This window comes from Centroberyx affinis, unplaced genomic scaffold (genome assembly GCF_046629955.1).
Source record: "Centroberyx affinis isolate AG114_WGS23_722 - 3 ecotype Tasmania unplaced genomic scaffold, CSIRO-AGI_Caff_v1 ptg005556l_1, whole genome shotgun sequence".
Classification (NCBI taxonomy): domain Eukaryota; kingdom Metazoa; phylum Chordata; class Actinopteri; order Beryciformes; family Berycidae; genus Centroberyx; species Centroberyx affinis.
This window is the reverse complement of record NW_027282793.1, coordinates 46,723-73,089: the sequence shown is the minus strand read 5'-3', so window position 1 is coordinate 73,089 and position 26,367 is coordinate 46,723. Positions and strand designations below refer to the sequence as shown.

At 39.8% G+C, this 26,367-nt stretch overlaps 2 protein-coding genes across 5 annotated transcripts; one reads left to right on the top strand and one right to left on the bottom strand.

Moving 5' to 3' along the window:
* Positions 1-268: 268 nt before the first annotated feature.
* LOC139667485 (proteasome activator complex subunit 3-like) lies at positions 269-13,736 on the bottom strand. Of its 4 annotated transcripts, XM_071546957.1 has the most exons (11): positions 13,598-13,736; positions 12,385-12,417; positions 11,548-11,610; positions 10,570-10,674; positions 8,140-8,148; positions 7,968-8,016; positions 7,699-7,814; positions 6,451-6,519; positions 4,867-4,989; positions 4,562-4,648; positions 269-2,996 (listed from the first exon to the last, which is right to left on the bottom strand). In XM_071546957.1, exons 1-11 carry the CDS (start codon positions 13,637-13,639, stop codon positions 2,916-2,918), a joined length of 777 nt encoding a protein of 258 aa, XP_071403058.1. In that variant the 5' UTR covers positions 13,640-13,736; the 3' UTR covers positions 269-2,915. The 4 variants fall into 4 exon arrangements, with proteins under 4 accessions (XP_071403058.1, XP_071403055.1, XP_071403057.1 ...); XM_071546954.1 differs by lacking the exon at positions 8,140-8,148 and having other exon boundaries at positions 7,962-8,016; XM_071546956.1 differs by lacking the exon at positions 8,140-8,148.
* A 1,234-nt stretch (positions 13,737-14,970) lies between these two features.
* LOC139667486 (apoptosis regulator BAX-like) lies at positions 14,971-25,034 on the top strand. Its single transcript, XM_071546958.1, has 6 exons — positions 14,971-15,200; positions 15,539-15,569; positions 17,155-17,319; positions 19,511-19,652; positions 21,089-21,193; positions 21,714-25,034. Exons 1-6 carry the CDS (start codon positions 15,173-15,175, stop codon positions 21,855-21,857), a joined length of 615 nt encoding a protein of 204 aa, XP_071403059.1. The 5' UTR covers positions 14,971-15,172; the 3' UTR covers positions 21,858-25,034.
* Positions 25,035-26,367: the final 1,333 nt, after the last annotated feature.

Below are 26,367 nucleotides of genomic sequence, written 5' to 3'. Positions count from 1 at the left end.
AAGCTACAGACACAATGTGCTACACTGTATCAATTGGCTCTACCAAGTCGAATACAAGCACAGTGCTGAACTGTGTCGGATGACAATTGTACTCGTAACATCTGTACCGGATACTCATTTTGCCTGATCACCTCTAATTGGACTTGTGTAGGACACTTACATTCCGAAAAAACTGTAAGCTATTTCAAAGGTAAGGATACAAAAGGAAAAATACAACTGTCAGATTTTTGCAAAACAATAATTTTATTAAGTAAAATAATCACTCTTAAAAGGCATTGACAACAAAAATTAAGAGACTATGCTGAGGATTACTTCCCCTTTAAAGACTAAATCATGAATTTTTAAAGTGATATTCAGATGGTCAACTGAAAATCACAAACATACATAAGTGTAAAAAAAAAAAAAAAACGTATCATCTTCACAAATCCAGTTTGTGATTTGAGTCGGTGAACGATGACGACCAAGATGACTGAAATATGTCGCCACTGCCCCAATGACTCCACATTAATTTAGCATTAGCAATTCAGCAGTGATGTCTGCATGGCTAGTACCACACAACCAAACTTGACATTCCAGTCTAACCTGCTTCTCACACTAGTTTCAGACAAAAAAAAAATAAACATCTGAATATCGCACGAAAAAAGGAATTACCTTTTAGCAGAATCCAAGTTTTCATCACTGCACAAGCTTATCGGAGGCCATATTTGTACAACTTGACAAAAAGGGCAATTGTCTGCAATCGTGTACCATCTAGTCCAAGAGTATGCAGATTTTGATTCCTACGCAACACGACTCATTTCACTAAATAGCACAACTTCAACCAGAGTAAATAAAGAGCGAAATGAGCTGCTGTAGTGTTTGGGTGGAATGAAAAACCTGCAGACTCTTGGTCCTCCATGGTACTTGGCTGGAGACGGCTGTTTTAAGGTGCACTTTAATGCACACCGCTGGTTCCATTTGACAGCATAATTTGTCTTTAGAGTGGAATACAAACAAACATCGACACACACACACACACACTGCAAGTGTTTCCCATACAATGGTATTTTGGGAGGCCCGCCCAGGTAAATTAACGTCCTGCCAAGTACATTTTTGGATTCATTTTGGGTGCAGTGATGCATGAAGCTGGTGGTTCTTGTCGATGTTGCTTTCAAAAGTGCCGCCAAAAGTGTTAGTGAACTACAGTGACCATAATTCCATAATTCATTGCACCTATGACCCAGCACATCCGCACTCCTGTGTCTGTGCCAACACAAACTGAATGGAGCAACAGTTTGAAATCATCGATAATGATGGAAGTATAAAAGTCAGCTAATGTTGCAATGCCATTAGCATAGACTAGACCAGTGGTTCTCAACCTTTTTCATATCAAGGACCCTAATTTAGTCCACATTTGGGCCCCGGACCCCCATTTGATGAGATTTTGTCTCTCAAACACAAACCTGAGAATATTTTTATTGTTAGATATGATTTTGTCCCGACTCCCATGACTATCGGTATAGTAGGTAGAGAGATAACAGAGAAACTATGATCAAAACAGTCATTCTTCTACATTCTCTAATTGTGTTAGCTGCTTGTAAATTAAATAATGCTGAAGTTTAGCAATTCATCAATTTGCTGGAGACCCCCTGGAGCCCCCTCAAGGACCCCTGGTGGTCCCCGGACCCCACGTTGAGAACCACTGGGCTAGACTAAAACACTCTGCCTGAAAAAATATGAATTACTGGGCTCGCTAAATGAAACAAGTCGTCAAAAAACCCTTCTCCCAATGCCGCCAAAGTAAACCGAAAACATGTGGGAAACACTGCATAGTACAGTATACCACTGTACTCACTTTCATACACGTGCATGCGCTTTTATGCACGTGCACATGTATAACACACGGACTCACGAACCTGCATGTGGCACTTCAAAAGCCTTAAAAAAAAAAAAAAAAAAAAGCCACAGAAAGTCACAGAAAGTTTTCTGTATAAAACAAAGACAAGTCAGACAAAGTACCGTTTCAGGTTCCCGGTCCCGCTGACCTCGTGGGAGCCATTTTCGTTTTGAGGTCCAGTTCAGTTCAAGCCTGCTTGATCAGTGGAGCGGCGGTATACGCAGAGGCACGTCATTGAGTGTGCATCCTTATTCTCGCGTATAAGGACGCACATCCAGCAAGTATCGTTAGTTGAGCCCAAACTCTCTCTCACGGGTGCAAGATACAGGAATGTCCTAGGTTCAATCCCCCATCAAACCACCATCGCGTCTTCCAAATTTCGTGTTCGGGAATCCGAATCGGGGGACACGTTCGAGAACACGAGGAAAAAAGCATCTAAAAAAAGAGCAAAAACTCCTTATAAACCAGGAAAAAAAGAAAAAAAAAAAGCATTGGCAAAAAATTCCCAAGCTTCTGCTCTAGTGGACCGGCAGACGGGAAGGCAGAAGATGGCGAAGAGACTTTGGGGAAGAGGGACCGGGTTATGGGAAAAGACCCCCCCCCCCCAAGGATCAGGACCCTAAGCTCTGGAGTGCCATTATCCAACACTGAACGTTTGGGGGGGGACTGTAAGTGCCCGTCAAGAGAAAAAAATGGGGGTGATGTGTGTGAGATCTTGGGTCAAATATTATTTTCAGATACTTTTTATAGCTTGCCCACTTACCCAGATAGCTGGGATTTGCCATATAGAACAAACCAGTGAACACCAGAAACTACACAATCACATTACACAAGTATTTGATATAGAGCATAATTTTCTAAGCATGACAGCTTATCCGACACTATATGAACTGTCCTAAGGTTGTAAACCCCATCCATCAGGTACTCCAAAACAATTGCTAAGAATTACTGGAAAATACTATTTGACCCACAGCTGATTTAGTGTATGTGTGTGTGTGTGTGTGTGTGTGTGTGTGTGTGTGTGTGTGGTGGGGGGTCATCAATAAAGAGCTTCCGAGTTGCAGCTTCTGGGTTTCTTGATCTTCTCGATGTTCTTCAGAATCATATCGTGAAGGGTCACCTGGAAAGAACGGAACGGAAATATTAACATTTAGCCGCTTAAAATTATGGTCATGTTTGAATTTAGCATTTAGATTGAGCATCACTTGGTTCACCGAGTACAGCAAGTACACAGAAGTTTGTCTCGACTTTGCTTGGATTTGTCAACTTGGACTTCTCAAACGCTTTCAGCTTTGAACCCAAATGGAAAATGGAATCTAGACTTAACTGAAATATTTTGCAACACTTTCATACGGAAACCCAACGGCAGTAGGCCTGTGACTTATTTTGGGTCACCGTCCCTAGTTTGGCACGACATCGTTTAGATTACGAGTTACATATTGATAGCTCTGGGTAAACGTTAATCAATACATTTGTACGACCAAAGTGGATACCTAGTTCATGGCCAAAGTACATGTGATAGGGATGTGTTAAAAGTCAAGGTTTTGAGACTCTACTTCTACTAATTTGGGCATTTAGCTGACTAGCTTATCCAAAGTGACTTGCGATGAGTGCAACAGTACAATAAGCTTCAATTTGTAGATCAACAAGTAAACTCTAAACATTTCATCCCCTACAAATGATGCTTGATTGACATACAGATAATTAAACAAACGCTGTGGCGCCCCCCCTCAGGCCAATCGGTGAAATTTTGTCAGTGCAACACCTGCTAGCAAAGCCACTTATCACAGCTAGATGACTAGGAAAGTCCTTGCGAAAGACCAGGGGCCGGATTCACAAATATTCTCAAGTGCCACTTTTTTCTTAACTTTAGTCTTAAGAAAAAAAAATAGGAAAAAATTATATTCTCAAAAACAGTTCTTATATATTTTCTTAACTTTCTTCTTATGTTTCTTCCTAAGAAAAAACATAGGAATAAATGGTATTCTTGAAATGAAAGTTCTAAAATTTGTTCTTGATTTTTTTTCTTAACTTTAAGACGGCCCTTCACCTGTCTTAAAACTCCTACAGTGAAAAGGTAAGCCTCTAATATCATATATTTAAACACACTTTAGACAAGTAGATTATAGTTCAAAGTCTTCATAGGTTCCCCTACACATAACATTAAGATTAACATGTATTGTAAAGCTTTATTTGTCTCATGTCTGTTGAAAATAAGCTGCAAATTTTACAGTTACCAACAGCAACCAATGTTTAAACCTTTGCTCTAGTTGCTCTAAATAGGTTTTTCCACAATTGTTTTGTAGATGGAAGCACTTTGGGTTGCCTCCTAGCCTTGTCTCCTAGCCTCCTAGCCTTGTCTCCTAGCCTCCTAGCCTTGTCTCCTAGCCTCAATGATAGTAAGCCTAAAGTTTATTAACCAGAATTAATTCAGGCCCTATTCTGAGAAGTTCTTAAGTAGGAAAATTAAAGAAATTCATAAGAAATTAGGCTGTTACTAAGAAAATATTGAGGAATTGCACTTAAGAGCCTTCTTAATAACTTCCTAAAATTTCCTCTTATGTCATTTCTTAAGATCTATCTTAAGAAAACATTGGTGAATCCGGCCCCAGATTAGTTCCTTTTTCGTGGTGTAGATAGGGCTTTTAAAATCATACTGACACATTGCTAGAATGCGACACTCACGTATTGATTCCTGAGCTCTGAGATGATGATCTTCAGACTGATGTACTCCTTCTCATCGATCTCTGACACTGTCCTCCTGTAGTCCTCCTAAAGAGGGCGAGAATGAGAGAGAGGAAGAAAGAGAGACAGAGAAAGAAATAGAGAAGAGGGAAGAGAGACAAAGAAGATGAATGAGAGAGAGAGATGAAATGGATTAAGAAACAGGAAAGAGATGACATAAATGAGAATGCAAGCGAACACAAGCTTTCTCAGAGGAATGCTTGACTCTACTTATGTACCATCTGCCCCACACACACACTGCTCACCACATGAGGGTACTTGGTGATTTTGGAGACCAGCTTGGCTCTGGTAATGTAATATCTGGAGATCTGGTCCAGGTAAGACGCCGCCTCTCCCTCCACCGTCCTCAGCTCTGCCACCGTCTCCTCCTGCAAACGGACGGACCCGAGGCAAACCGATGAAAACGAAGACACCTCAACATTTGAACGATGCTCCTTCGGTGGTAACATTTCAACCTTGACTTCGTCTCCATCGGGCTTACAGTCTTGTGTGCCAAGGGGTTTTTTTAAAATCATTTTTTAAATCCTTTACATTCTAGCGAGCCAGTGCCATCGCTAGAAAGATTTGCGTCTCAGAAATAAACAGAATTCTGCACAGTCAGACTTTGTTGTTTAACTTTAATATATTACATCATATTGTGGTTGCGTCAAATTGAGAACCCCATATCGTGTATTGAATTGTGAGATAAGCAGAACGTCCCATCCCTACATTATGGTTTACAGCACTTTATTTTGTTATTGCGCAGTATCTAATTAATCAAAGGAAGTAAAAGATACACATACACCACCAACACTACCCTAAAACACCAAAGAGCAGTAACTGAGTGAGTAATGAAACTAAGAAAAAAAGGAATTTGATGCTTATGTCCTGAATGGCCAAAAGTATTGTTGGTATAGGGGTGGGCTTTATATCCTTTAGTAACAAAGAAGGGTATAATTTTTGTTTGTATGAAATCTAAACCACAGTCTTGACCTTTGGCCTAGAAAACTCACAAAAATGTGTGCTATTTTCCTTTTTACGGCAGAAGAGATAGATAGATAGATAGATAGATAGATAGATAGATAGATAGATGAAGAAGCGATGTAGACGGAAATATGGATAGACAGACAGGAACAACCGATGTACACCACTATCACCAAAATCTTTAACCGTTTCCCCATTCTTAATGAGATATTTCAATGAAAATGATGTGCCTGCACACACTGATCTGCTGGTTTGTACTGTGCGAGTGCTGCCCCCTAGTGCCAAATAAGGTAACTGCAAAAAAATGCATCTGTGGTTCATCACCTTCCATCCAAAGGCTTCAATTTTCCTGATTTTGTTTTCAACGATTTGATTTGTTTTTGGGGGATTTTTGAAAATGCAATAACTTTACATTTGCTTTTTTTAAATCACTGAAACAAAGTAAAAGTTGAACAATGCCTACATTAAACATCTTTGGTCACCTCTGCATATAAATAGAAGACATTTTGAATTCCTATAATAGGGCCCCTTTAAAACCCTATCCTGGTCATTTGAGTATGCTTTTGCATTATGTTGATATGGGCAAGATAAGCAATTATGTTTCAAATAATTGGAAAGACAAGAACACACAGTTTGCAATTTTTTAAATCATAATTATTATTAATGATATAATTATTGATTACTACCAAAGCTTTGGCAATATATACTGAATGGGGCACAGCTGTTAACTTACAATTATCACTAGCCATACACGAATAAAGACTTAACAGATCTTTTAACATACTCCAGCCTCCTATCTGTTTTCCAAATATCTGAAACAGGATTTTTCCAGGTCTGGTGCCTTGAAGCGGTCAATGAGGACTGACCTGTATGGATACTCCAAAGTTGTTTCCATCTTCTATCCTGGGGATGAGAAGCTGGACCCACATCTTCACCTGCCAGGCAGAGAACAGAGAGGAGAGATGTTAATGTTAGGATCTCCTCACTGTGTAAAAGACAAATGGCTGATATACTGTATATGTTGCGGGATCAAGGGGCCTCATTGATTGAGAAATAAACATAAACTTAACACGATCATTTTATATCAGAGGTGTGACCGAGTCAACTTTGCTCAAGTCCCAAGTCAGTCTCAAGTCTTGAGGCACACGTCTCAAGTCAAGTCCAAGTCAAGTCCATGTCATTAATGTCAAGTCTCAAGTCTAAATGTAGACCAGCAAGTCAAGTCAGAACAAATCAAGAGTCCAGTATCAATTATCATCTTTTCAATGCAATATGGTTTTAATAGGATAAAAACTTGGGAAGAGCATCATGAGTTTGATTTCTATAATCAGTTTCAACTTCAATAAATTCAATCATTCCATACAAATTCAGAAAACTTAAATTCAGTCGTCTGCTGGAACAAATCTCATCACTTTCAATCCAAGTCATTTACACAAACACAAGATCTCAAGTCAAGACTTTAGAAACCTTTTCAAGTCATCAGAGTACAAGTCAAGTCTCAAGTCTTCTCTTCATGCATCAAGTCAAGTCTCAAGCAATTCAAATTGTGACTTGATTCCAAGTCATGTGACTTGAGTCCCCACCTCTGTTTTATCTACTGTATATGATACATGAAACTGCTTAAAAAATAACCTTTATTAATCCAGAGAAAGGTAACTGAGCATGCATGCTTTTCAGTTACACACATTCATACTGACTTTACATTTCTCTTTCAATGCATCAGAGAAAACTGGAAGAAAACCACAGTGACATACATTTACAAGACATTCTGTGTGAAGTGAGAAGCTTTTAGAAATTAGGCCCCGGGGTCCTGAACCTGCAGCTTCACCTGCTCCGGACAAACACGGTAGAGGGAGTTTTTAATATGGTGATGGAAATTCCTGCAGGATTATTCATAATTACGTTTAAGGGAGTGAATATCATCTGGTTTGCATGTGTGTGCACATGTGGGTAGGAGTCAATTCAATCAATTGAGGAGGAGGAAGAGATTTTCTTCAAGATTCAAGTCCTGAAAGACCTTCGGCATAAGAAGGTCGGCACATCCAAACAACTGAGAATGAATGCTTCACCAATTTGCAGGGAATGTATTCATATTTTCATGCACAGCGACTCACCGTGTTGCATTTCTCGATGAGCGTCCTGATCTCGGGTTTGACTCGCTCGATCAGGTCCACCAGCTGCGCGTTGCTCCTCATCATCCCCTCTGGCATCACCAGCACTTTGGTTCCCCCTGGAACCAACGGCAGAGTCACGGACCAGAGTCACAAAATCCTCATCGCTCGTTAAGCAGGAACAAATTTACATGGTACTGCTTTCACTGAGGATCATGTTGTAAATAAAATTTGCTATTAAAAAAATGGGGGACTAAAGTAAATACCTTGGCAGTTTTCATCAGCTACTCCATCTTCCATCTTCCTCTTTTTGGCATTCTGCTGTGGACAAACAGAAGTAATTTCATTTTTTTACCATTGCTTATCCGAGGAAAAGTTTTTAATCCAGGTACTTATCCAAGGAAGGGTTTTGGTGTTCACATTCATACAGTTACACACGTTCACATGTGGGAGCTGCCCATCTACTGTTGGCTACTGAACGACTGCCTTGGAAGTGCTGCACACACATAGTTTTGCTATCTGGGGGTTGTGATCAGGTCAGCATCGAATAAACAGGATATTATACAAGGTGAAAACAGGAACAGGGGGAATGTCAACTGACGCACTTGAGGTGTATCCAAATAGTCTGGATTCTTGAATAATCGCAATCTTGATGGAAAAAAAAAAAAAAGAGTGTACTTGTTTTTTCCCCCACAAGCACAGGAATTTGAGAAATACATCAATTCAAAAATCCAAAAATAACCTCAAGCATCACATCTCCGCAAACGTTCGAGTTCATAGGTGACATGGAAAAGGAAAAGTTCCAAGTGGCTTTGACTTCCAGGTCAGCTGAGTCTTTCGTTTCATATTACTATACACCGTTTCCTCTGTAATCATTTTGTGGCAGCCTGGGGTTTTTGTGACCATCGGGGGTCGCCATTTTGGTTCCAATACAGGCTGCAGCGCTAAAACTATTACATTGTTTTGAAAGAAGTACATGTCAAAATTTTACATAAGATATACCCTGCTAACTGCCTTATTGCTAAGTTTACAGACATTGATGTTTCTTGTACCTTCTGCAAACATAATATAGAAACAATTTCTCACCCATTTTTTTATTGTGAAATATCTCGAAAATTTTGGACAGATCTAGAGTCTCACTTTTTTGAAGCTGCTAACTCTGTCTACTCTTTCAATCTTAGGAATATTATCTGTTACTATGATGGCGCTCTTGAATATCTGATTAATTTTGTTATCCTATATGCATATATATATATATATAATATATATATACACGTTTTTTATTCACGAGCAAAAGTTTTCTAAATCACTTCCTAAGATCTCACCTTTTCTTCTAGAACTGAATTCTCTACTTAAATCACTCAGTTTAGTAAACAACAAAAAAAGTAATAAGCTATTGAAACATTATGGAACTTTTTTCCCTGAAACCTCCTGACTAAATGTTTATATTTGTGTACTGTGTTTCTTATTTGTGTACTCCTGTTTCTTATTTTTATGTAATTGTCTTTTACATTTTTCCCTCTATGTTCCTCATATACTTTTGTGTCCTTAAATTTGATATATGTGCTGCTATTGTTCACCTGAATGTTTGGATATTATCCTATTGTTAATAAGAAAAACGCCAAAAAAACCCCATTGTTTTGTTTAATTTATATTTTCTCTGGCAGTGCTGAATGAATGCAGGCAAAAATCTGTGACCGTTTCCAGTTCTTGGAAACCCTGTGAGAGTTAATGAGCCATTTTGTTTACAACTCATTACTCTCTGGAACCCAAAATAACAAAGGCCGCATACCTCTGTCGGGGAAATTTTAGAGCGTCTTTATCATTTATTCGCATGGCAGTTTTTCAGCATGGGGTCAGGAATCCAGGTTCTGCTCGGGGGTCCAGATGGACTGTTATGGCATTCGGAAATGAAGCTATCCCTCTGTGATCCAAGTAATGAGCTAAACGGCTCTGAAAACAGATCGCAGCGTTGCTCCCATAGGGGTAGAACAAGTTTCATGAGGCCCCATGAAATAACTCAAAACCTGTGTTTTTAAAATGGGCTTCAAAAATGCATGGCTGTCTATCGGAAAATACCTTATTTCCTCTAATAGTGGCCGGTAGTCAATTAAAAGCCAGGTCACCGATAATGGCCAGGGCCGTGGTCGACACGAACAAATAAAGGCCGGCCCCAAATACAGGCCGGGGAAACAAACAAAGGAAAAAACAACGGTGCCTGTTATATAATGTAACTGTAGTTTGTAGTAATGTACAAGTGCCACAAGATGGCAGTATACCACAAGACGGCTCGGCCGGCGGAAGTCTCTGGAGCGTGCCGTCGTCGATTACCGTAATTATCGGTAATGCGTCGCAGTAACAAAAAAACGGCTACCTAACGAACCCCAACAGAAGCAGATCAGAAAACAAGGAGGCTTCGTACTAAAATATGAGCAAATATACTTATCAAACAGAGGGAATTAGAAATAAAGGCCTGTCTCTAATATAAGCCTGCTTCCAATAAAGGCCTGGTACCCTCTGCAGTTGAGGTAAATAAAAGCCTGGGCCAATATTAGAGGAAATACGGTAAGGCTGTTTTTTTCCCCCCAAGTTTTTGAAGTTTTATTAGAAGATACAAAGTCTTCCCTCAGACAGGTCATGGACTTGGTTCCTCTAAGACTAGTAATGCATGCAGCCATGTTCCCCGGTCCACAGATGTCATGCACAGGCCGTAATGGTTGTGATGATGGACTCCAGCATTCAATGTTTTCGCAGGTCAAATAACTATTTAAAATAGATCAATTTCATTTCCAGCGATTGTTTGGCATAACTGGAACCAGCTAGTAAGTGTCTGGATTTCATATGATAGATGACCCAGATGTAATATAGACTTACCGTATCCAGGCCATCATGGCTGTTAGTGAAGAGGATTGGGTCTGGGACTTTGAACTTGATCTCCGAGTGGATTTCCTTCAGGTCACTCACATTGAGAACGGGCTCCTGGGGGGAGAAGACATGGAATATTGTTTTTTTGAAGGAGAGGAGTGGGGGGACTTGTGCAAACAAAAGCTTAAAAAGTAAATATTTAATAGGAGAGAAATAGATCATAAAAAATAAATATAATAATACTGATATGCACAGTCATTTTAGAAAAAATGGGTTTGTGAACAGGCCACCTTATAAAAACAAAAATATTAAGATAACTAGAAATAACCGCCTTGTGGTTGTATGCCTCCGCCAATAAACTTTGTTTTATCATTGCAAGGACAGTCTTTATTTATTGAACATATATAATTAATGTGATTATTAGGTCAACTTAAAGGATTTTGGTGTCTGCAAAAGTAAGTGACAGCACTTCCACCGTTTTTGTAGAATGACCCAAGACCGTTTTCTCAGCGTGTGAAATTTTGTCATAATTAGCGTATGAATTCTTGAGTTATGGCCAAAGACATCTTTTGTGAGGTCACAGTGACCTTGACCTTTGACCACCAACTTCTAATCAGTTCATCCTTGAGTCCAAGTGGACGTTTGTGCCAGATGTAATGAAATTCCCTCCAGGCGTTCCTGAGATATTGCGTTCAGGAGAATGGGACGGACGTAGGAGAAGGCAAACTCAAACTCAAAGCTCAACATGCATATTGTTTTCACAGACTGGCTTTTTTGAAGATATTCTGACAAACCCAAACAAACCCATTTGGACTCATTGTTAGCAGCAAGAGGGAACAGAGCTCGCCGTTCCAACTGACAGCTGACTCGGGAGTCAATAAGTACTACAGCTACATAAGAGACCAAATCCAAAATTGCACTCGAACTTATCCTTTAAGTGTGAATGTAGTCTAGAAGCTACCTTCATACCATGGTCAGGCCACTTACCTTCAGAAAGGCATCCAACTCCAGAAGTTTCTTAGGGAAAAAGCTGGCAACCAGGTGCTCAGCCTAGCAAACAAGAGAGATTGTTGTTATATGAGACCCCATTTTTCAAGAAAATACTAGCTAAAAATACTACATACTCTTCTAATAGAGTGCCAACCCGAAAGATAAACTGAATCAAAGCAGTCAATGAGATCAATGGATACAATTTGCACTTGGCTGCATCATATGTCACAACAACCAGCCTAGAAAAGTAATGTAACTTGTAATGTAATGGCCCCTCTGTTCTGATTGGCTAACCGTTTCAAGAGTGAAACGTGAGACACCGCAGCCAGGCAGCTACAGGTAGGGAAAACTCTCCGGTAATAAACAATGACAACCGCTCAACTGCTTTGAAAAAAACACTTTGTTAGTCTGTTATTTCTTACAAAAATGATAATGAGCTCGCTTTTCTAACATGGATTGTGTGGATTTAGTTGCCGACCGTGCGTTTTGATACTTTCACCATGTTTAGATAGACCATCCAACTCCTTTATAAGGCAAGGGGAATCCTGTTTTCCACCATATGGGACCTTTAAGACACAGGGTCAAAAACTTATGGAAATAGTTCAATGACTGAACAATTACTTGGCCAGGTGCTGAGATTTCTTGCTTTGAAACCTCACTTTCTTGCCCGACTGTTTTGGACACTAATCTACTTGCATTTTCAACAGCTCAACGATGGAGGATGGTGTTCTCAAGCCAAATAAAGCAAGTGATACAGCAATAGTAACGGTTACAGTATTTTGCATGGTGATATTTTAGTGTAGTATGTCTTGGTGATAGATATAAGATACTCACCTCACTGGTGATCTGCTCCCTGAACGTATCCACCTGTGAAAAGATGGACTGGAAGTTAGAGTTGTTCTTTAATTTACCACCAGTGCCAGACGCTTTTACTCTCAAAACTCTCTCAAAATACTTTTTGCAGGCCTTATTTTCTTGATTTGATAGGAAGCTTTTGGTGTTATATATAGTTTACACCAGTGATTATCAACCTTTTTCATATCATGGACCCCTAATTTAATACACATTTTGGCCACGGACCCCCATTTGATGAGAATTTGTCTCTTGAGAATTGTTGTATTGTCAGATATGATTTTGTCCATAAGTCCCTGACTATCTGTACTGTAGGTAGAGAGATAACAGTGAAACTATGACCAAAACAGTCATTCTTCTACCTTCTCTAATTGTGTTAACTTCTTGTAAATGAAAGAATGGTGAAGTTTAATAATTCATCAATTTGCTGGGGACCCCCTGGAACCCCCTCAAGGACCCCTGGTGGTCCCCGGACCCCACGTTGAGAACCACTGGTTTACACAGACAGTGCTCCTGTCCCTACTAACTACGCCGATTAATTTCCACAGCGACAAATATCAGAATATGTGAGATGACGGGGCTCTAAAACCACAGGGAATATGGAGTCATATGTATATGGGGACAGTACAAAATCACTTTTTTCCAGTGCAATGTCCAAACTTATTAAGACCTGGATTATTTAAATTATGTAAAGACAACCTAAGAGCGCACACAAACATTTATAGTCAAATGAAACCCATTCAGGCTCCCAAATGGGAAGCAAAAGACACAACTACATCTCATTTTGAAGCTATACACTACTTTTTTTTCACATGACATCTTTATTCATTTTTCCTTTAGGCGGTCAGAAAACGCATACTCTAGTGAGCTGTTTCCTACTAAATTACATAGGAAAAAGCCTGCAAAATCATTAAGTAGCTGTTTCACATATAGAACAGCCATTCAGCCCACATGAGGCGCGTAATGGTGATGAAATTGAGTACTAGCTTAAAATACAATATTAAAGTCCTGGCGCAAAATCTAGCTAGCAGCTGCCGGCCAGCTAACACAAAGTTCATAGAAACAGAAGTGAAATATGTAAAACAAGAGTTAATGTTAGCTAACCACACATCACACACAGGCTCAGTAGCTACAGACAGTGTGCTCAGGCCTTGCATCTTCATCACCACCATCAAAGGAGAACGAACAGCCTCACCTTCGTCTTCAGTTCGCTGTCTACCTTCAGAAGGGAGGACATGGCTTGGGGGGAAAAACGGGAAAAACGCGACCGTACGACGAAGCTAAAGGTTTTTAAAAAAAGAGAATAAAGCCTCTCTCTGGTAGCAACTGTTGTTTGAATCACACCGCACGCACGCACGGCACCCAAGTCAGGTTGTGACGTAATCACAAAGCGACACGTCTACGACCCGCGTGGACTTGGGGTGCGTTTGTTTCTGTTTTACCCGAGAGCAAGGAGGTTCTATATTTTTTTTTTTTTTTTTTTTTATTGAACAAATCCATGTACAAACCTCATGGCTTTGAAACCATCACAATAAATCAATAGGATCAGGTGCTTACCAAAGACAGAAAAAAGACAAATCAAAACAGAAAAGAGATTACAATAATAGTACATATAACAAAAAGAAAAAATAATAATAATAACAATAATAACTTAAAGGGCTAGGGCTTTTTTTTAGGAGGTTCTATATTAACCCCGAGAGAGTTTTTTTGTTGTTGTTTTTGTTGTTTTTTGTTAAACGTTTTTATTGAAGTTCACATGATTATCACAACATTCTTTTTTTTTTATTATTATTATTTTTTATTTACTATTTTATTACAACAAGTATACATACAACAACAATATCAACAAGTTCTCAACACTTTGTGTATACAACTTGATCACAATCACACAATTACAAACACGCCAGGGGGACTAAAGGTTAATAATAAAGACAAAAATAAAGACAAGAAATAGTTAAATAAATATCTTGTAAAGCTTAACGTGGTTATACATTTTAACAGCTTTTTTGTTTGTACATTCGGATATTGAAGAAATGTATTGTTTGATATATATGCAGTCGCCTCTGGAAAGTTTGGCTTTTTGCTTAAGAATTTGGATCCGTGAATATAAAATTTGGTCAAAATAATAAGCTAATTAATTAAATAGAACTGCGAGCAGAGATTACCCGAGAGCGGTTTTTCGGTCTTTGGGCCAATGGGATGACGACATATTATATGGGAACGCCGCTCTCCTCGGCGAACCTGTATATTAAATCCAGCAAACCCAGCAAACCCACCTCCAGTTTTTTGGCTACTTTTTGTTTTTTTTGGTTGATTGTGTGGATTTTAATTTCCTTTAAATGCTTATTTGTCATTTCGCTTTGCTGAATAGCAGTCAGCTGTGGGAAAATATAGGGATTTTTATTATGAAAGCGAAAAGGCATTAATTTATGGTTCTGTCAATACACACACCCGCACACGCCAGTCAGTGTTTACACACGGACAGATTTCACATGAGTACCGATTTGCGCCGCCCAAACTTGTCCCGCCTGTACTTATACTGAACTTACTGTACTGTCAAGACAGTTTATCAATTTTTGCAGTTATCGTCGTTTCATGAGGTTTATTTCCTTTGAAGACACGTTGAGTCTTTTCTGCTGTTTTAGTAACGGTTCTGTTTGCTATCGTTGACTGACGAATTCGACAAATTTGCGAGGGGCGGGAGGAGTTTGTGAAGGAGCAAGAGAGAAAAGTTTTTCGAGAAGTTTTCTTTAAGTTGTTTTAAACAAAAATGGCGTGTGAAGGAAATGGGATATCAGGTAAACTTCACAAGAAACCTTTTTTCACCGACTGTCGATGTGACAGTGAAGTGAATGGCAGCTACTTGGTTACTCGGCTACTTGGTTATTATTACAAATACAGTGAAGTGGTAACATACTCATTTTTACATTGTTACATTTTTTTTTTTATATTGACCCTGGCTGTATTGGGTTCAGGAAGCGACAGCATTGTCACAGAATTTGTTTAAAGTAAAGTAGCCAGTGGATGTGATACTGTAAACGATATGATATCAGCTATATGATATTAGCTTTAATGTGGTATTATAGTATTCAGTGGTAGTCAAGTGTAAACTAATGTTGGTTTCATTTCTCCACAGATGAAAGGATAGGAGAAGCGCTGATCAAGGAGTAAGTTTCATATTGAGCTATCGTGACACAATTACACAATTATGTTGTTCCAGTAAATAGTAATTAACATCTCTCACAATCCGAAACATTAGGGAATACTATTTGGAAATTAAGAGTTTTATCATACTTTATTACCATAAAGTTCAATGTCATTATTTAACATATGATTGTGCATAGGTTAGCTGATGTTGTTGCATATCAATATCAAAGTAATTTCTTAGGATTATCTTTGCTAGTTTGTTCATATTGCCCAGCCCTGTTACATTGAAAAGGGCCGGATGGCAGCCATGATAGGTGTAGACATTTGAATAATTTTTTCAGACCTGCCGAATACAATTTTGAACCCAAACTTAGTAAAATGTTTGACAACATATTGATAACTGTGTGTGAACTTAAACAACACCGCAATGCTAGTTATGGGTAGAAACCAGGTTAGTAATCTACTAGATTTACTGCGAGGCCTCGATGCAGAGTGAAAGTGAAAGGACAGATCCTTGTACAGACATATACAGTGGAGCCTGTATTTGTGAACATCTCCAAATCTCTTCATGTCAAACTCTGAAGCAGTGACAATCAGAGACAGGATTTATGAACCATGTTTCATCCAAATAAGCTTCACTCCATGGTGCCAATAGACATTAAATAGAAAGTGTGCCTGTCTGGACACAAATGAACAAAGGGTGTGGCTGTGCTACAGACTTTGTGTCCTCAATGCGATCAGTCTTGGCCCTCTTGTTTTCTGTTTCGGATATAAATCTAGATTGACCAGTTCAAGGTTCTAAGCAATAACATGAATGGTCTGATTCCAAAATGCTGTATATCCATCACTGTTCAGTATCTCTAAACCACAACTGAATACATCATCTAAACCAGTGGTTCTCAACCTTTTTCATATCAAGGACCCCTAATTCAGTCCACATTAGGGCCATGGACCCCCATTTGATAAGATTTTGTCTCTCAGACCCAAATCTGAGAATATTTTTATTATTAGATATGATTTTGTCCAGAATTCCATGACTATCTGTACTGTAGGTAGAGAGATAACAGTGAAACTATGATAAAAAAAATTCTTCTACATTCTCTAATTGTGTTAAGTTCTTGTAAATTAAATAATGGTGAAGTTTAACAATTCATCAACTTGCTGGGGACCCCCTGGAACCCCCTCAAGGACCCCTGGTGGTCCCCGGACCCCATGTTGAGAACCACTGATCTAAACCACTTACAAGCAAAGGGCTTAAGAGAACTTGTAATTTCATTAACAGTCTATAGTTCCATTTCCATCCCAGCAGTCATTTGGTGAAATCTCTTTAAAAAAAAAAAAGAGTTTCACTCTCACTCTAACTCTGTATGGATCCCTGTAGCCCTCTTAAAGTAAATCACGCTACTTATCAACCACTGTGGTTAACGATGGTCACTTCCCTATTGATGATTCATATAGGAAAGTGAATGGAAATAGTCACTGAATCTGTGCACGTGTCTGTTTGTGGCCCTGTATAGTATTAAAAACAATGAGCTTTCGGTAAAGTGGAACCGAACCGGAAAGGAGTAAATCTGTTTTAACAGAACGCATAACCCCTATTTCCAGGGTGATACAGGAGGAGCTGAAGGAAGTGCCTTCGGAGGACGTCCCGCCCTTCACGCCGCTGGTCAAGGAAGTGAAGACCGTGCAGGAGCAGAAGATCGTGACCCAGTTGGGTATAATGGTCCGAATCGTCGGCGACAAGTTACAAGATGACAAGGAGTTCCAAGAGTGAGTCCCTTCAACTTCTTATTTACCTCCTAGTTCATGGGTAGATCGCAAACTCGATTTCTCTGCACACACTAATTGCCAGGATTTCTGCTTCCATATTAGGGTTAGATTGATATATCAGTTTACCAATATATCAGGCTCATATTGGCCTTGTGTTAAACATTGGAAATTGGCCAGTCAATGTTGTTTATGTCCGATATGATAAAGGTTCCTCCCTGACCTCAGCTACATAAAAGCAGTGTAAATCCTCCAATGTATTTTTATTTTTTATTTATTTGTTTAATTGTTCAGTAATGTTTTTGTAAATTAATTCTGCATTTATAGACAGTAATGTAGCGGTGGTCAACCTACAATGCTGTAATACTGAATAGATAGGGCGCCAGACAGGCAAAACCTGTCAATAGGGTAACTAAAAAATCTGCCAGATAGCTCAAAAGACCTCCCACTACAAAATATACATGAATGAAAAATCTATCTCAACAGGTTACACAACAACAACCCAAAATTCAGAACAGAGAGACCAAAGTAATTCAAATAATATATATTCTGTAGATGCAAAGCACAACAAGTTTCCTTAATTTACCAGTTTCCAACCTAAGAGCAGACTTTTACATGTTTTCTAGTCATAGATAGGCCTACCAATCTTTCTGGTACCAAGGCACACAGGAAAAAAATAAAGGGAAGACTCAAGACTTATTGATTACACAAAACCTTGGCTGCCAGATGCAGGTTTTATAATTATTATTTATTAGCCTACATGTCCATGTGCGCAGTCCGGTTTTGCAACATAATCATCTGGCACCATAGCAACATGGCCTACAAACATTTTCAGCTCCCACTTCATAGCTTTGTCTCCATTACGTAGCAACAGGTATTTGATTCACATTGCTGCTCCTCTGCGGTCCATACTGCCCACGTCTGCCCTTCCCCACCTTTATGTAAATGCGTTTAGGGTCTGTGTATTTTTTGGTCATTCCATTTTCCTCCCTCTCTGCTTCTCTCTCTCCTTTCCGCTTTCCAGGCCTTGATGGTGCTGAAAGACGCACAGCTCTATATTCAGGTTGCAATCCCAAAATAGGCTTTTTTTTTTTGTTTTTTTTGTGGCAGATGGTGGCGCAACAACAACACCAAGCTCTAGACCCATAAAAATGTATAATGTGAATTTATATCTATGCTGTATCCCCGTGTTTGCTTTGCTACCGGCATCTCGTAGCGTACCGCGAGAGCTGGTGTTTTCATGTGAGTTTGGTGTGTTCAGTTTGGTTCAGTTGCAGTGACAAGTCGAGTAGTGTGTAGTCCCTCATCTGGCGTAGTCGTTAAGTGTGTGATCCCCAGTTTTTCATTCGTCATAAAAAAATCTGCAGAAACCAGTCGGTCAGTGTATACGCCCAGTCTTTTCATAATCTGTTAGGATTTTAAAAGTTGTGTTGTGTATTCCCAGCCATAGTCTGGAATCCAACTGGGATCCTGGGTGGAGCCCAAGCAGCCAATAGGTCATGTGACCCATGGTATAGATACCAAACAACATGAAATGAGTCACCAGGTGGTACCACAATATGCACAGGTGACCCACTACAGTTCAAGCACTCAAGCATAAACATAAGTATCAGAGAAATAAAACTACAGTATAGAAGCAAAATTACCAACAACACTAGCATGCAGTTCCATCAGGTTAAAAAAATGTAAAGTATAATCAGTAACAATAATATGATTTCACATAATCGAAAAAAAAGGCAACCAAAACATACAAGGAAAACAATAGATACTACTGGGAATATAAGCCCTGAGAGATATAATAGTGTCAGAAGGATTCAATCGGTCAAGGGGGAGGACTTGGAGAAACGGAGAGAAGTCCAAGTCATCTTGGTTGACACTTGGGAATTTGGTGGCCTTGAGGGTAGAGATCCAATATATGACGCTTGAGGCGGTCGCCACCCCTAATTGGTTTGGGAATTACCTAGTCTCAATTATTAGTTTATCATTAGTTTCAATGGAGAGTTTTAGCGTAACTCCATCTAAACGCTGTGTCAGAGGCTTTTCTGCTCTGCCAACAATACAATTCAGAGGCAAAAACTGAAATGACAACAATCCAATTTAAATGAAGTGACTGTATGGTGTAACGTTTTTTCTCCTCCTCCAACGTCTCCCTCTCCCCTCCGATCTCTTTCTCCCATCTCTCTTTCGTTCTAAGTGCGATAGACGGGATGGCTCGTGGCCCCGGCTCCGTGTCGGACAAATTCGGGGGACTTCTGGACAAAGTGTTTGAACACGGCCAGATCACCTGGGAGAGGATCGCCGTGCTCTTCTATGTCGCCGGCAGGATGGCCGTCAGGGTGGGTGTGCGTCTTACTGCCCCGGATCACATTGGATTGTGGGAAAATTTAAAGTGGTAATCAATCTATCTCAAGGTCTTTCTTTTGTTGTTTTTTTGTCACCATCTCCATCTGGTGCTCAGCGCTCATTGCTGCGGTGTTTCTGCACTGCGCTGCACTTCCCAGAGAATCACCTGTCAGTCAAACAGTGTGGGGGCGGAGCTTGGATTTTCTGTTGATGCAGTTTGAGTTTCTGTAGGTGGCGCTCTTTTCTTTGTCTGTTCAGCCATGGTGGCTGTCGCTGCTCATGCTCACTACCCGGTTCTTCTGTTTATGCCAAACCAACTGGGAAGGTAAAACGCATCACTTCCTGTGCATCGCAGGATTTTCCCCAGAAAAGACCTACTACACCAGGGCCAGTTGCATAAAGATAGACCTAGTCTTTAGACTTAAATGTGACCTTAAAGGAATAGTTCACCCAAAAATGAAAATTCTGTCATCATCTCCTCCCCCTCATGCCAAATGAAACACAGGTGAAATTTGTTAGTCCATATAACACACAGGGAGGCTGCCAGCACAACTTGGTAGCAGCCTTCTCCAAAACAACTGAAGTCAATGGGGACCTGTTCTTTAGAGTTCCAAAACAAAAACAGCCAAACAATCACACTGTGAATAGAAAGACCTATACACCATTATTTGTTGCAAATCAATCAGCTGTAGTTAAGATTTGCACTAAATGATGGTGTAAATATACTTTAGGTCTTTTTGGAACTCTGAAGAACTGGTCCCCACTGACTTCAGTTGTTTTGGAGAAGGCTGCTATGGAGTTGTGCTGCAGCCTCCCTGTGTGTTATATGGACAAACTTCACCTGTGTTTCAACTGGCATGAGGGGGAGGAGATGATGACCGAATTTTCATTTTTGGGTGAACTATTCCTTTAAGTCAAACTTGCTATAGACATGTATATTACCTGTTCCTACTACGTCTTGATTGTTGTAGATCTCTACTGGGTTGTTTCTGCCTCTAAAGACTCTCATAAAAGATTTGCCATCTTTTATGAAACAGCTTCAGTATTTAAACTTCCCGCTCTGACAGTTAGGCCGACTCGTTTAACAACAACATTCTTAACTCAAGATTAGCCAGGGGGAAGGTGGCTAACTTTCCTACCTTAAAATCAGTCAGTCGTAATATTTAAGTAACAGGCAGTCTTAATTAGCCTAGTCCAACCTGAGAATCTAAGACCAGTCTAAGGCTTAGCCTAGTCGTAAACTAGCTTTATGCAACATGGACGAGGTGTTTAGAACAGCAAATGGAAAAGCTTTAAAGAACTCGGTATAGGTTGGATCACTATTGTGTTCTATCAGTTTGCAATAGAGTAGCAAAACCGATATTTATTCATATGAAATGTGACAGATCTGGGTAGAATGTAATGGTGTGTGTGTCTGTCTATCTATCAGATGGTGGAGGCTCATCTCCCCCAGTCAGTGATGCAGATCCTGAGGTGGACCTTGGATTACTTCAGAAATACTTTGCTGAGCTGGATCCGCGAACACGGAGGATGGGTATGTCTTTTTAATTCTTTTGCTGTTTCCTTTCATAGCAGCTCTGACATGTTTGTCCTGTGGTCACATGAATAATGTAATGAGCACTGTAACTTTTCACCTCCTCATTATTGGTTGCTTGTAATTGATGTCGAAATTTAGGCTCCTTCTGCTGTTGCACCCATGGTAAATTGCTCTGGATAAGAGCTATAGGGAGAGTGTCCAGTCTTTCTAATGTCAGTATGGAAAGGCTTGACGTCTCCATAAAGAGTAACATAAAATTATACTGAAATATATATATGAAAACTCTTCGAAAAAGACAGTTCTGGGATTTTATGACAGATTATGCATTTGTCACTGATGGGATCTTGACCATTAGGGGGCACTAGCGAGTCACTTTGGCACCAACCTGGTCACAGCTTATCACGAATTTTGTCCCTGTTAATTGATGCCCAGGTTGATTCTCTCTCTCTCTCTCTCTCTCTCTCTCTCTCTCTCTCTCTCTCTCTCTCTCTCTCTCTCTCTCCTCTCTCGCCTCCAGATCAACAGTTTCTCGGAGCTGGCCCGCGTGCCGATGCGGAGCGTGTCATCGCTGAGCTCGCACACCTCCGGCCTCATCATCATCTTCGTCGCTGGCCTGGCCGTAGGAAGCATCATCACCTGGCGGCTGGCCAGGAGTCCCTGAATGCACGCGCACGCACACACACACACACACACACACTCCAGACCTGGGTCAAGTAGTATTTTGCAAGTAATTAGAAGCGTTTACCAGATAGGTGGTGTTTGGCATCTAGGGTTTCGACTGAAATGATCAGAAATGATTATCCTGGGATTGACAGCTTATCTCACACTGTCCAAATGCCCTGATGCTGTAAATCCCACCCAGCTGGTGCTCCAAGAAGGTTAAAACAAATAGAATCATTTGCAAATACTTCTCTGACCCACACACTCTCTTTCTTTCTTTCTATGTATCTCTCTCTCTCTCTCTCTCTGTTCTAAACTGTTCTAAATCTATGCATACCAACCATTGGACTTGAAAGTCGGTGAGGAGACTGTTTACGTTAAGTGCGCGATGATGTGTCGATGATAGTCGCATATACTGTCATAGAAGAAGATATTAAATAGATAGGGGGTATTAAGTACCTCCCTCATCCCCAAATGTCCCAAATGTTGCTAAATTTGCACTGTATGTAGTGTGGACCTTCTTATTGGCATTAGCATGAATGAGAGTTTTCCTAAAAGTAAGACTATTCCCAAAATAAAATGTCAAATAAAATAGTTTTAAATATTATGTATAAAAGATCCAGTAATTATGTCAAACGTTTGATTAAAAATGGCAATCTAACAAATACAAACAAGGTAGTCAGAGGCCTGTAGCATCACCAGCACCCTTATAACTCTCCTCAGTGACCACAACACCCCACTCAGTGTTCTGGTTTTTGTTTCATGGCTCTAACCTGTCCACGATTACTCAGTTTCTTAAGACACTTCTGCCCTCTGTCTGATGCACTCCGCACATTTGGAATGAAAGTAATAGTCCGCAACGTTTTCATATCAATAATTGTCTGTCTTGCTACTCTCGATTGTCAGTTCACAGAGCTGTGACCAAGTCAGCTTTGCTTGAGGCCCAAGTCGGTCTCAAGTCTTAAGGCACAAGTCTCAAGTCAAGTCCAGAATCAATTTAATATCTTAAAGAAAACTAAATATCTAGGACTTTTCAATACAAAAGATAAGAAGAAAGATAAAAACTTGGTAAGAGCACCATGAGTTTGATTTCTAGAATCAGTTTCGACTTCAATAAATTCAATCATTCTGAATTCAGAAAACAGAATTTAAAGTTGGTTGTCTGGTGGAACAACTCTCATAAGTTTAGGACTTTAGTAATCTTTTCAAGTCATCAAAGTCAAGTCCCAAGTCACCAGAACTCAAGTCAAGTCTCAAGCAATGCAAATTGTTCCTCGAGTCTGACTCGAGTCCAAGTCATGTGACTTGAGTCCCCACCTCTGTCAGTTCAAGAGTGTTCAAGTGTTGTTCTTAAACACCAGCGATAGCCGCCACGGCTGAACAAAAACAGAAAATCCAAGAAAAAGAGGCATCGCTGTTTGATTGACAGGTGATCTCTGGGAAGTGCAGTGCAGAAACGCCACAGCAATGAGCGCTGAGCACCAAAGATGGGGGGGAAAAAAAACCCTGAAAATCTGATTTTGTCATTTTTCTATGGCAGCATGAGATCGGAGGAGGATAAAGAATAACAACTTTCTCAGTGAAAAAGTCAGTTTCAGTTGCTGCCTGTTGCCTGTGTAGGGCAGAATGAGCACTTAGCACCAAAGATGAAGACAAAATAAAAGGGACTTGAGAATTACCACTTTAAAGCTACAACGTGCAATTGTTTCTCCTTGAGGCAGAAAGCATATTATTAGCCCCGCCTTCCTCCTGTTCACCAGGTTGTGAACGGGTCTCGTCTGCTACGCCTTTCGCTTCACTGTACTTTCGTTGCTTAACCGCTTTCCACCCTTGCTGTTATTGCTATTGCCGCATTCATGTCATATCGGATTTACTGTAAAAAAAAACAACCTAGGATAAACGGGACTTTTTTTGCAGGCTCTGAAATAGGGCTGAACAATTAATCGAAATTTTATCGAAATCGCAATATGGCCCACTGCAATTTTCAAATCGCAGGACGCGCAATATTTGTTAAAGGTGAAATGTGTCAAAATAGCATTTTAAATGAAATATTGTGGTGCTGCAGAGATGTCCTGGCCTACACATCATATTCTACAGACTTAAGAAAACATCTTTGTTTGGTACCGATCCCCGCAAAAATCACACCATAGTCATTTTAATATGTTTTTCAATGAAAATGAGAATAATGATGTAAAAATTATCATTTCCTCTAACATCGCAAATCATATCGCAATTGCAATATCAGTCAAAATAATCGCAATTAGATATTTTTTCAAAATCGTTCAGCCCTACTCTGAAATCTCCCACTTGGCATCACAAATTGTGAAAGTGTGTCAAGGCAAGCAGTAAACAGCAGTAAAGACAATAAAAATCGAAATTACTACAAAAAGTGAGTAATGACTGCTGCACTTTGTTTATGATCGATATTACATTCATAAATACAAATTATTAACGAGTTAAACACGTGAACGCTTCAACGAGATGTCATCCCATTCTTCCGCTGCTTCCCGTATGACATGAACACAACTTCCTTAGACTTCCTCGCTGCGTGGCCGCTAGCCTCACCTTAGTAGCCACAGCACAGCCACGCCCGCCACAAATAGTTTACACCCCAAAACATCCCGAACATCATTGAAAGAGTCAATTTCAGGAAAACGGCTTGAACGCACAGGATCACAGGCAGGCAGACTGATAACGGATCCCATATATTTATTGTTATCTTTTAATGTGATGGCGGGTCAGTAGTGTTTCGGACAGGGCGATCGAACCTGTGACCTTCCGCTGTCAGGACAGTGTCTCTAACCAATAGGCCGCCCTGCTACCCCACACACACAACAGGCTTTTGTCCCAGTCAGCATGTCTGTAGCCACCCAGTTTGGGTTTCAGCATTTTCTGTATCTGATGTCCATTTTCGTTTCTACCGCCAGTCAAGTCGTGCACTTTTTTTTATTTAAATGGAAGAAACCTGTGTTTTGGACCTATTGTTATGAAGAGTATTTCTATCTATATTGATTATGTGATGTTAGCTATATTGTAACGGGGGAACATAATGTGAATGCATTTTGTGGGGCTGACTCGACAGCAAAAAGGATGCTTGATAATGTTTTGTGTATGTGATCAGCGCTTGTCAGTAAGTAACGTAATGGTACAGGCAAAGTAAAATATTTTGAGTTGGGGGGGGGGGGGAAAAATTGGAAATCTTGGCATTAGCCTTTAATGTCTGTACTGTGTTTACTTTGTTTACTACATGTTTTGCATTTTCCAAAATGATTTTGTGGTTTTCTTAAAAGGAGAAGGGTTGCTCAGGTAAATCAGCATTCACGTTTAAGCCTTCTTCTTTCATAATAGAATTGTTATTAATCTCTTTTATGGTTGCTGTTTAATGAATGAAGTATATTGAGATTTCTGTTCTTTCATGTGTTCCACAGTTATCAAAAGTAGATAATAAACGTTCTATTGAAATGTATTTTATACAGTTCTTGATTTTTTTTTTTCTCCAGCATTATGACATTAAAATTCTGCCCTGTCAGTTTTATCCTGATCAGTTTTGTTCTAAGAAAACTAAGTGACGTCCAGTCTTAAAAAATGATTTGCAGCACAAAATGAAAACAAATCACGTTTTTTTTAACATATCTTATAGCTTAAGCCCTTAGCTGGTAAAAATGCACACATTTACAAACTAGAATCCTCTGTATGTTGGAAATATTGAACGATGAACTAGAGCGAATGACTTTTCCCCCCCAAAAAAAGGGTTAGTTAAGCATTAACTAACCCTTAACTTAGTGACCCTTATTGTAAAGTTATCGTTTCAGTTTCTTTTTACATTGGATTTGACTGAACTGAACGTCATTTGAGGCCAGCTGCCTATCTGACCTTGGCTCAGTGGTTGTACCACAATGACCGCATTAGGAAGTTCATTATAAACGATGAAATTCTAAAATATGGACTTTGTCACAGCGGTAGTCTATTCAGAGCGTGATTAGCCCTGGGACAGAAGGTACAAGAGAACAGAATAGCAGAATAGCCTTTTTTACTGTAGTTTACCTTAAAGTGGAATACCATTAAATATAAGAATTCCTATTATTCCGATTGACTACGACAGTTCAATCAATATAATGCGAACGACATGGCATCTTTCCCAGTTCATTCTCTATGGAACTGATCCATATGTCACTATGGATTGTATGGAATCGTATTGTATTGTATGGAATGCCCACCTGTATTGTCTTGATGACCTGAGTCTGTCTTCCATTCTCTTATTTCTCTCTGTCTCTTCTCTCTCTCTCTCTCTCTCTTGCACTCTTTCTTTCAGTCACTGTTTCTTTTTTTTCTTTTTTTTTTTCAAATTCCCTCCCTTGTAAAGTGCACTGGGACATTCTCGTCCGATGCGCTTTAAACAAAAATACACTTCCCCTTCTCCTCCTTTCCTCTCCGCTTCCTACATTCCCAGTGCTAAGAATAAGCTCTATCAAGTTCATATGTGATTTGGCTTAACATAATTATACACCTAT

Excerpts from the sequence above, each read along its gene's own strand:
- LOC139667485 (XM_071546957.1), bottom strand. The coding sequence starts at position 13,639 with ATGTCCTCCCTTCTGAAGGTAGACAGCGAACTGAAGACGAAG. Across the intron at positions 12,418-13,597 it reads ACAGCGAACTGAAGACGAAG|GTGGATACGTTCAGGGAGCA; the intron begins GTGAGGCTGTTC and ends ATCTTTTCACAG. Across the intron at positions 2,997-4,561 it reads CAGAGCTCAGGAATCAATAC|GTGACCCTTCACGATATGAT; the intron begins GTGAGTGTCGCA and ends CGTTCTTTCCAG.
- LOC139667486 (XM_071546958.1), top strand. The coding sequence starts at position 15,173 with ATGGCGTGTGAAGGAAATGGGATATCAG. Across the intron at positions 17,320-19,510 it reads GATGACAAGGAGTTCCAAGA|TGCGATAGACGGGATGGCTC; the intron begins GTGAGTCCCTTC and ends TTTCGTTCTAAG. Across the intron at positions 21,194-21,713 it reads TCCGCGAACACGGAGGATGG|ATCAACAGTTTCTCGGAGCT; the intron begins GTATGTCTTTTT and ends TCTCGCCTCCAG.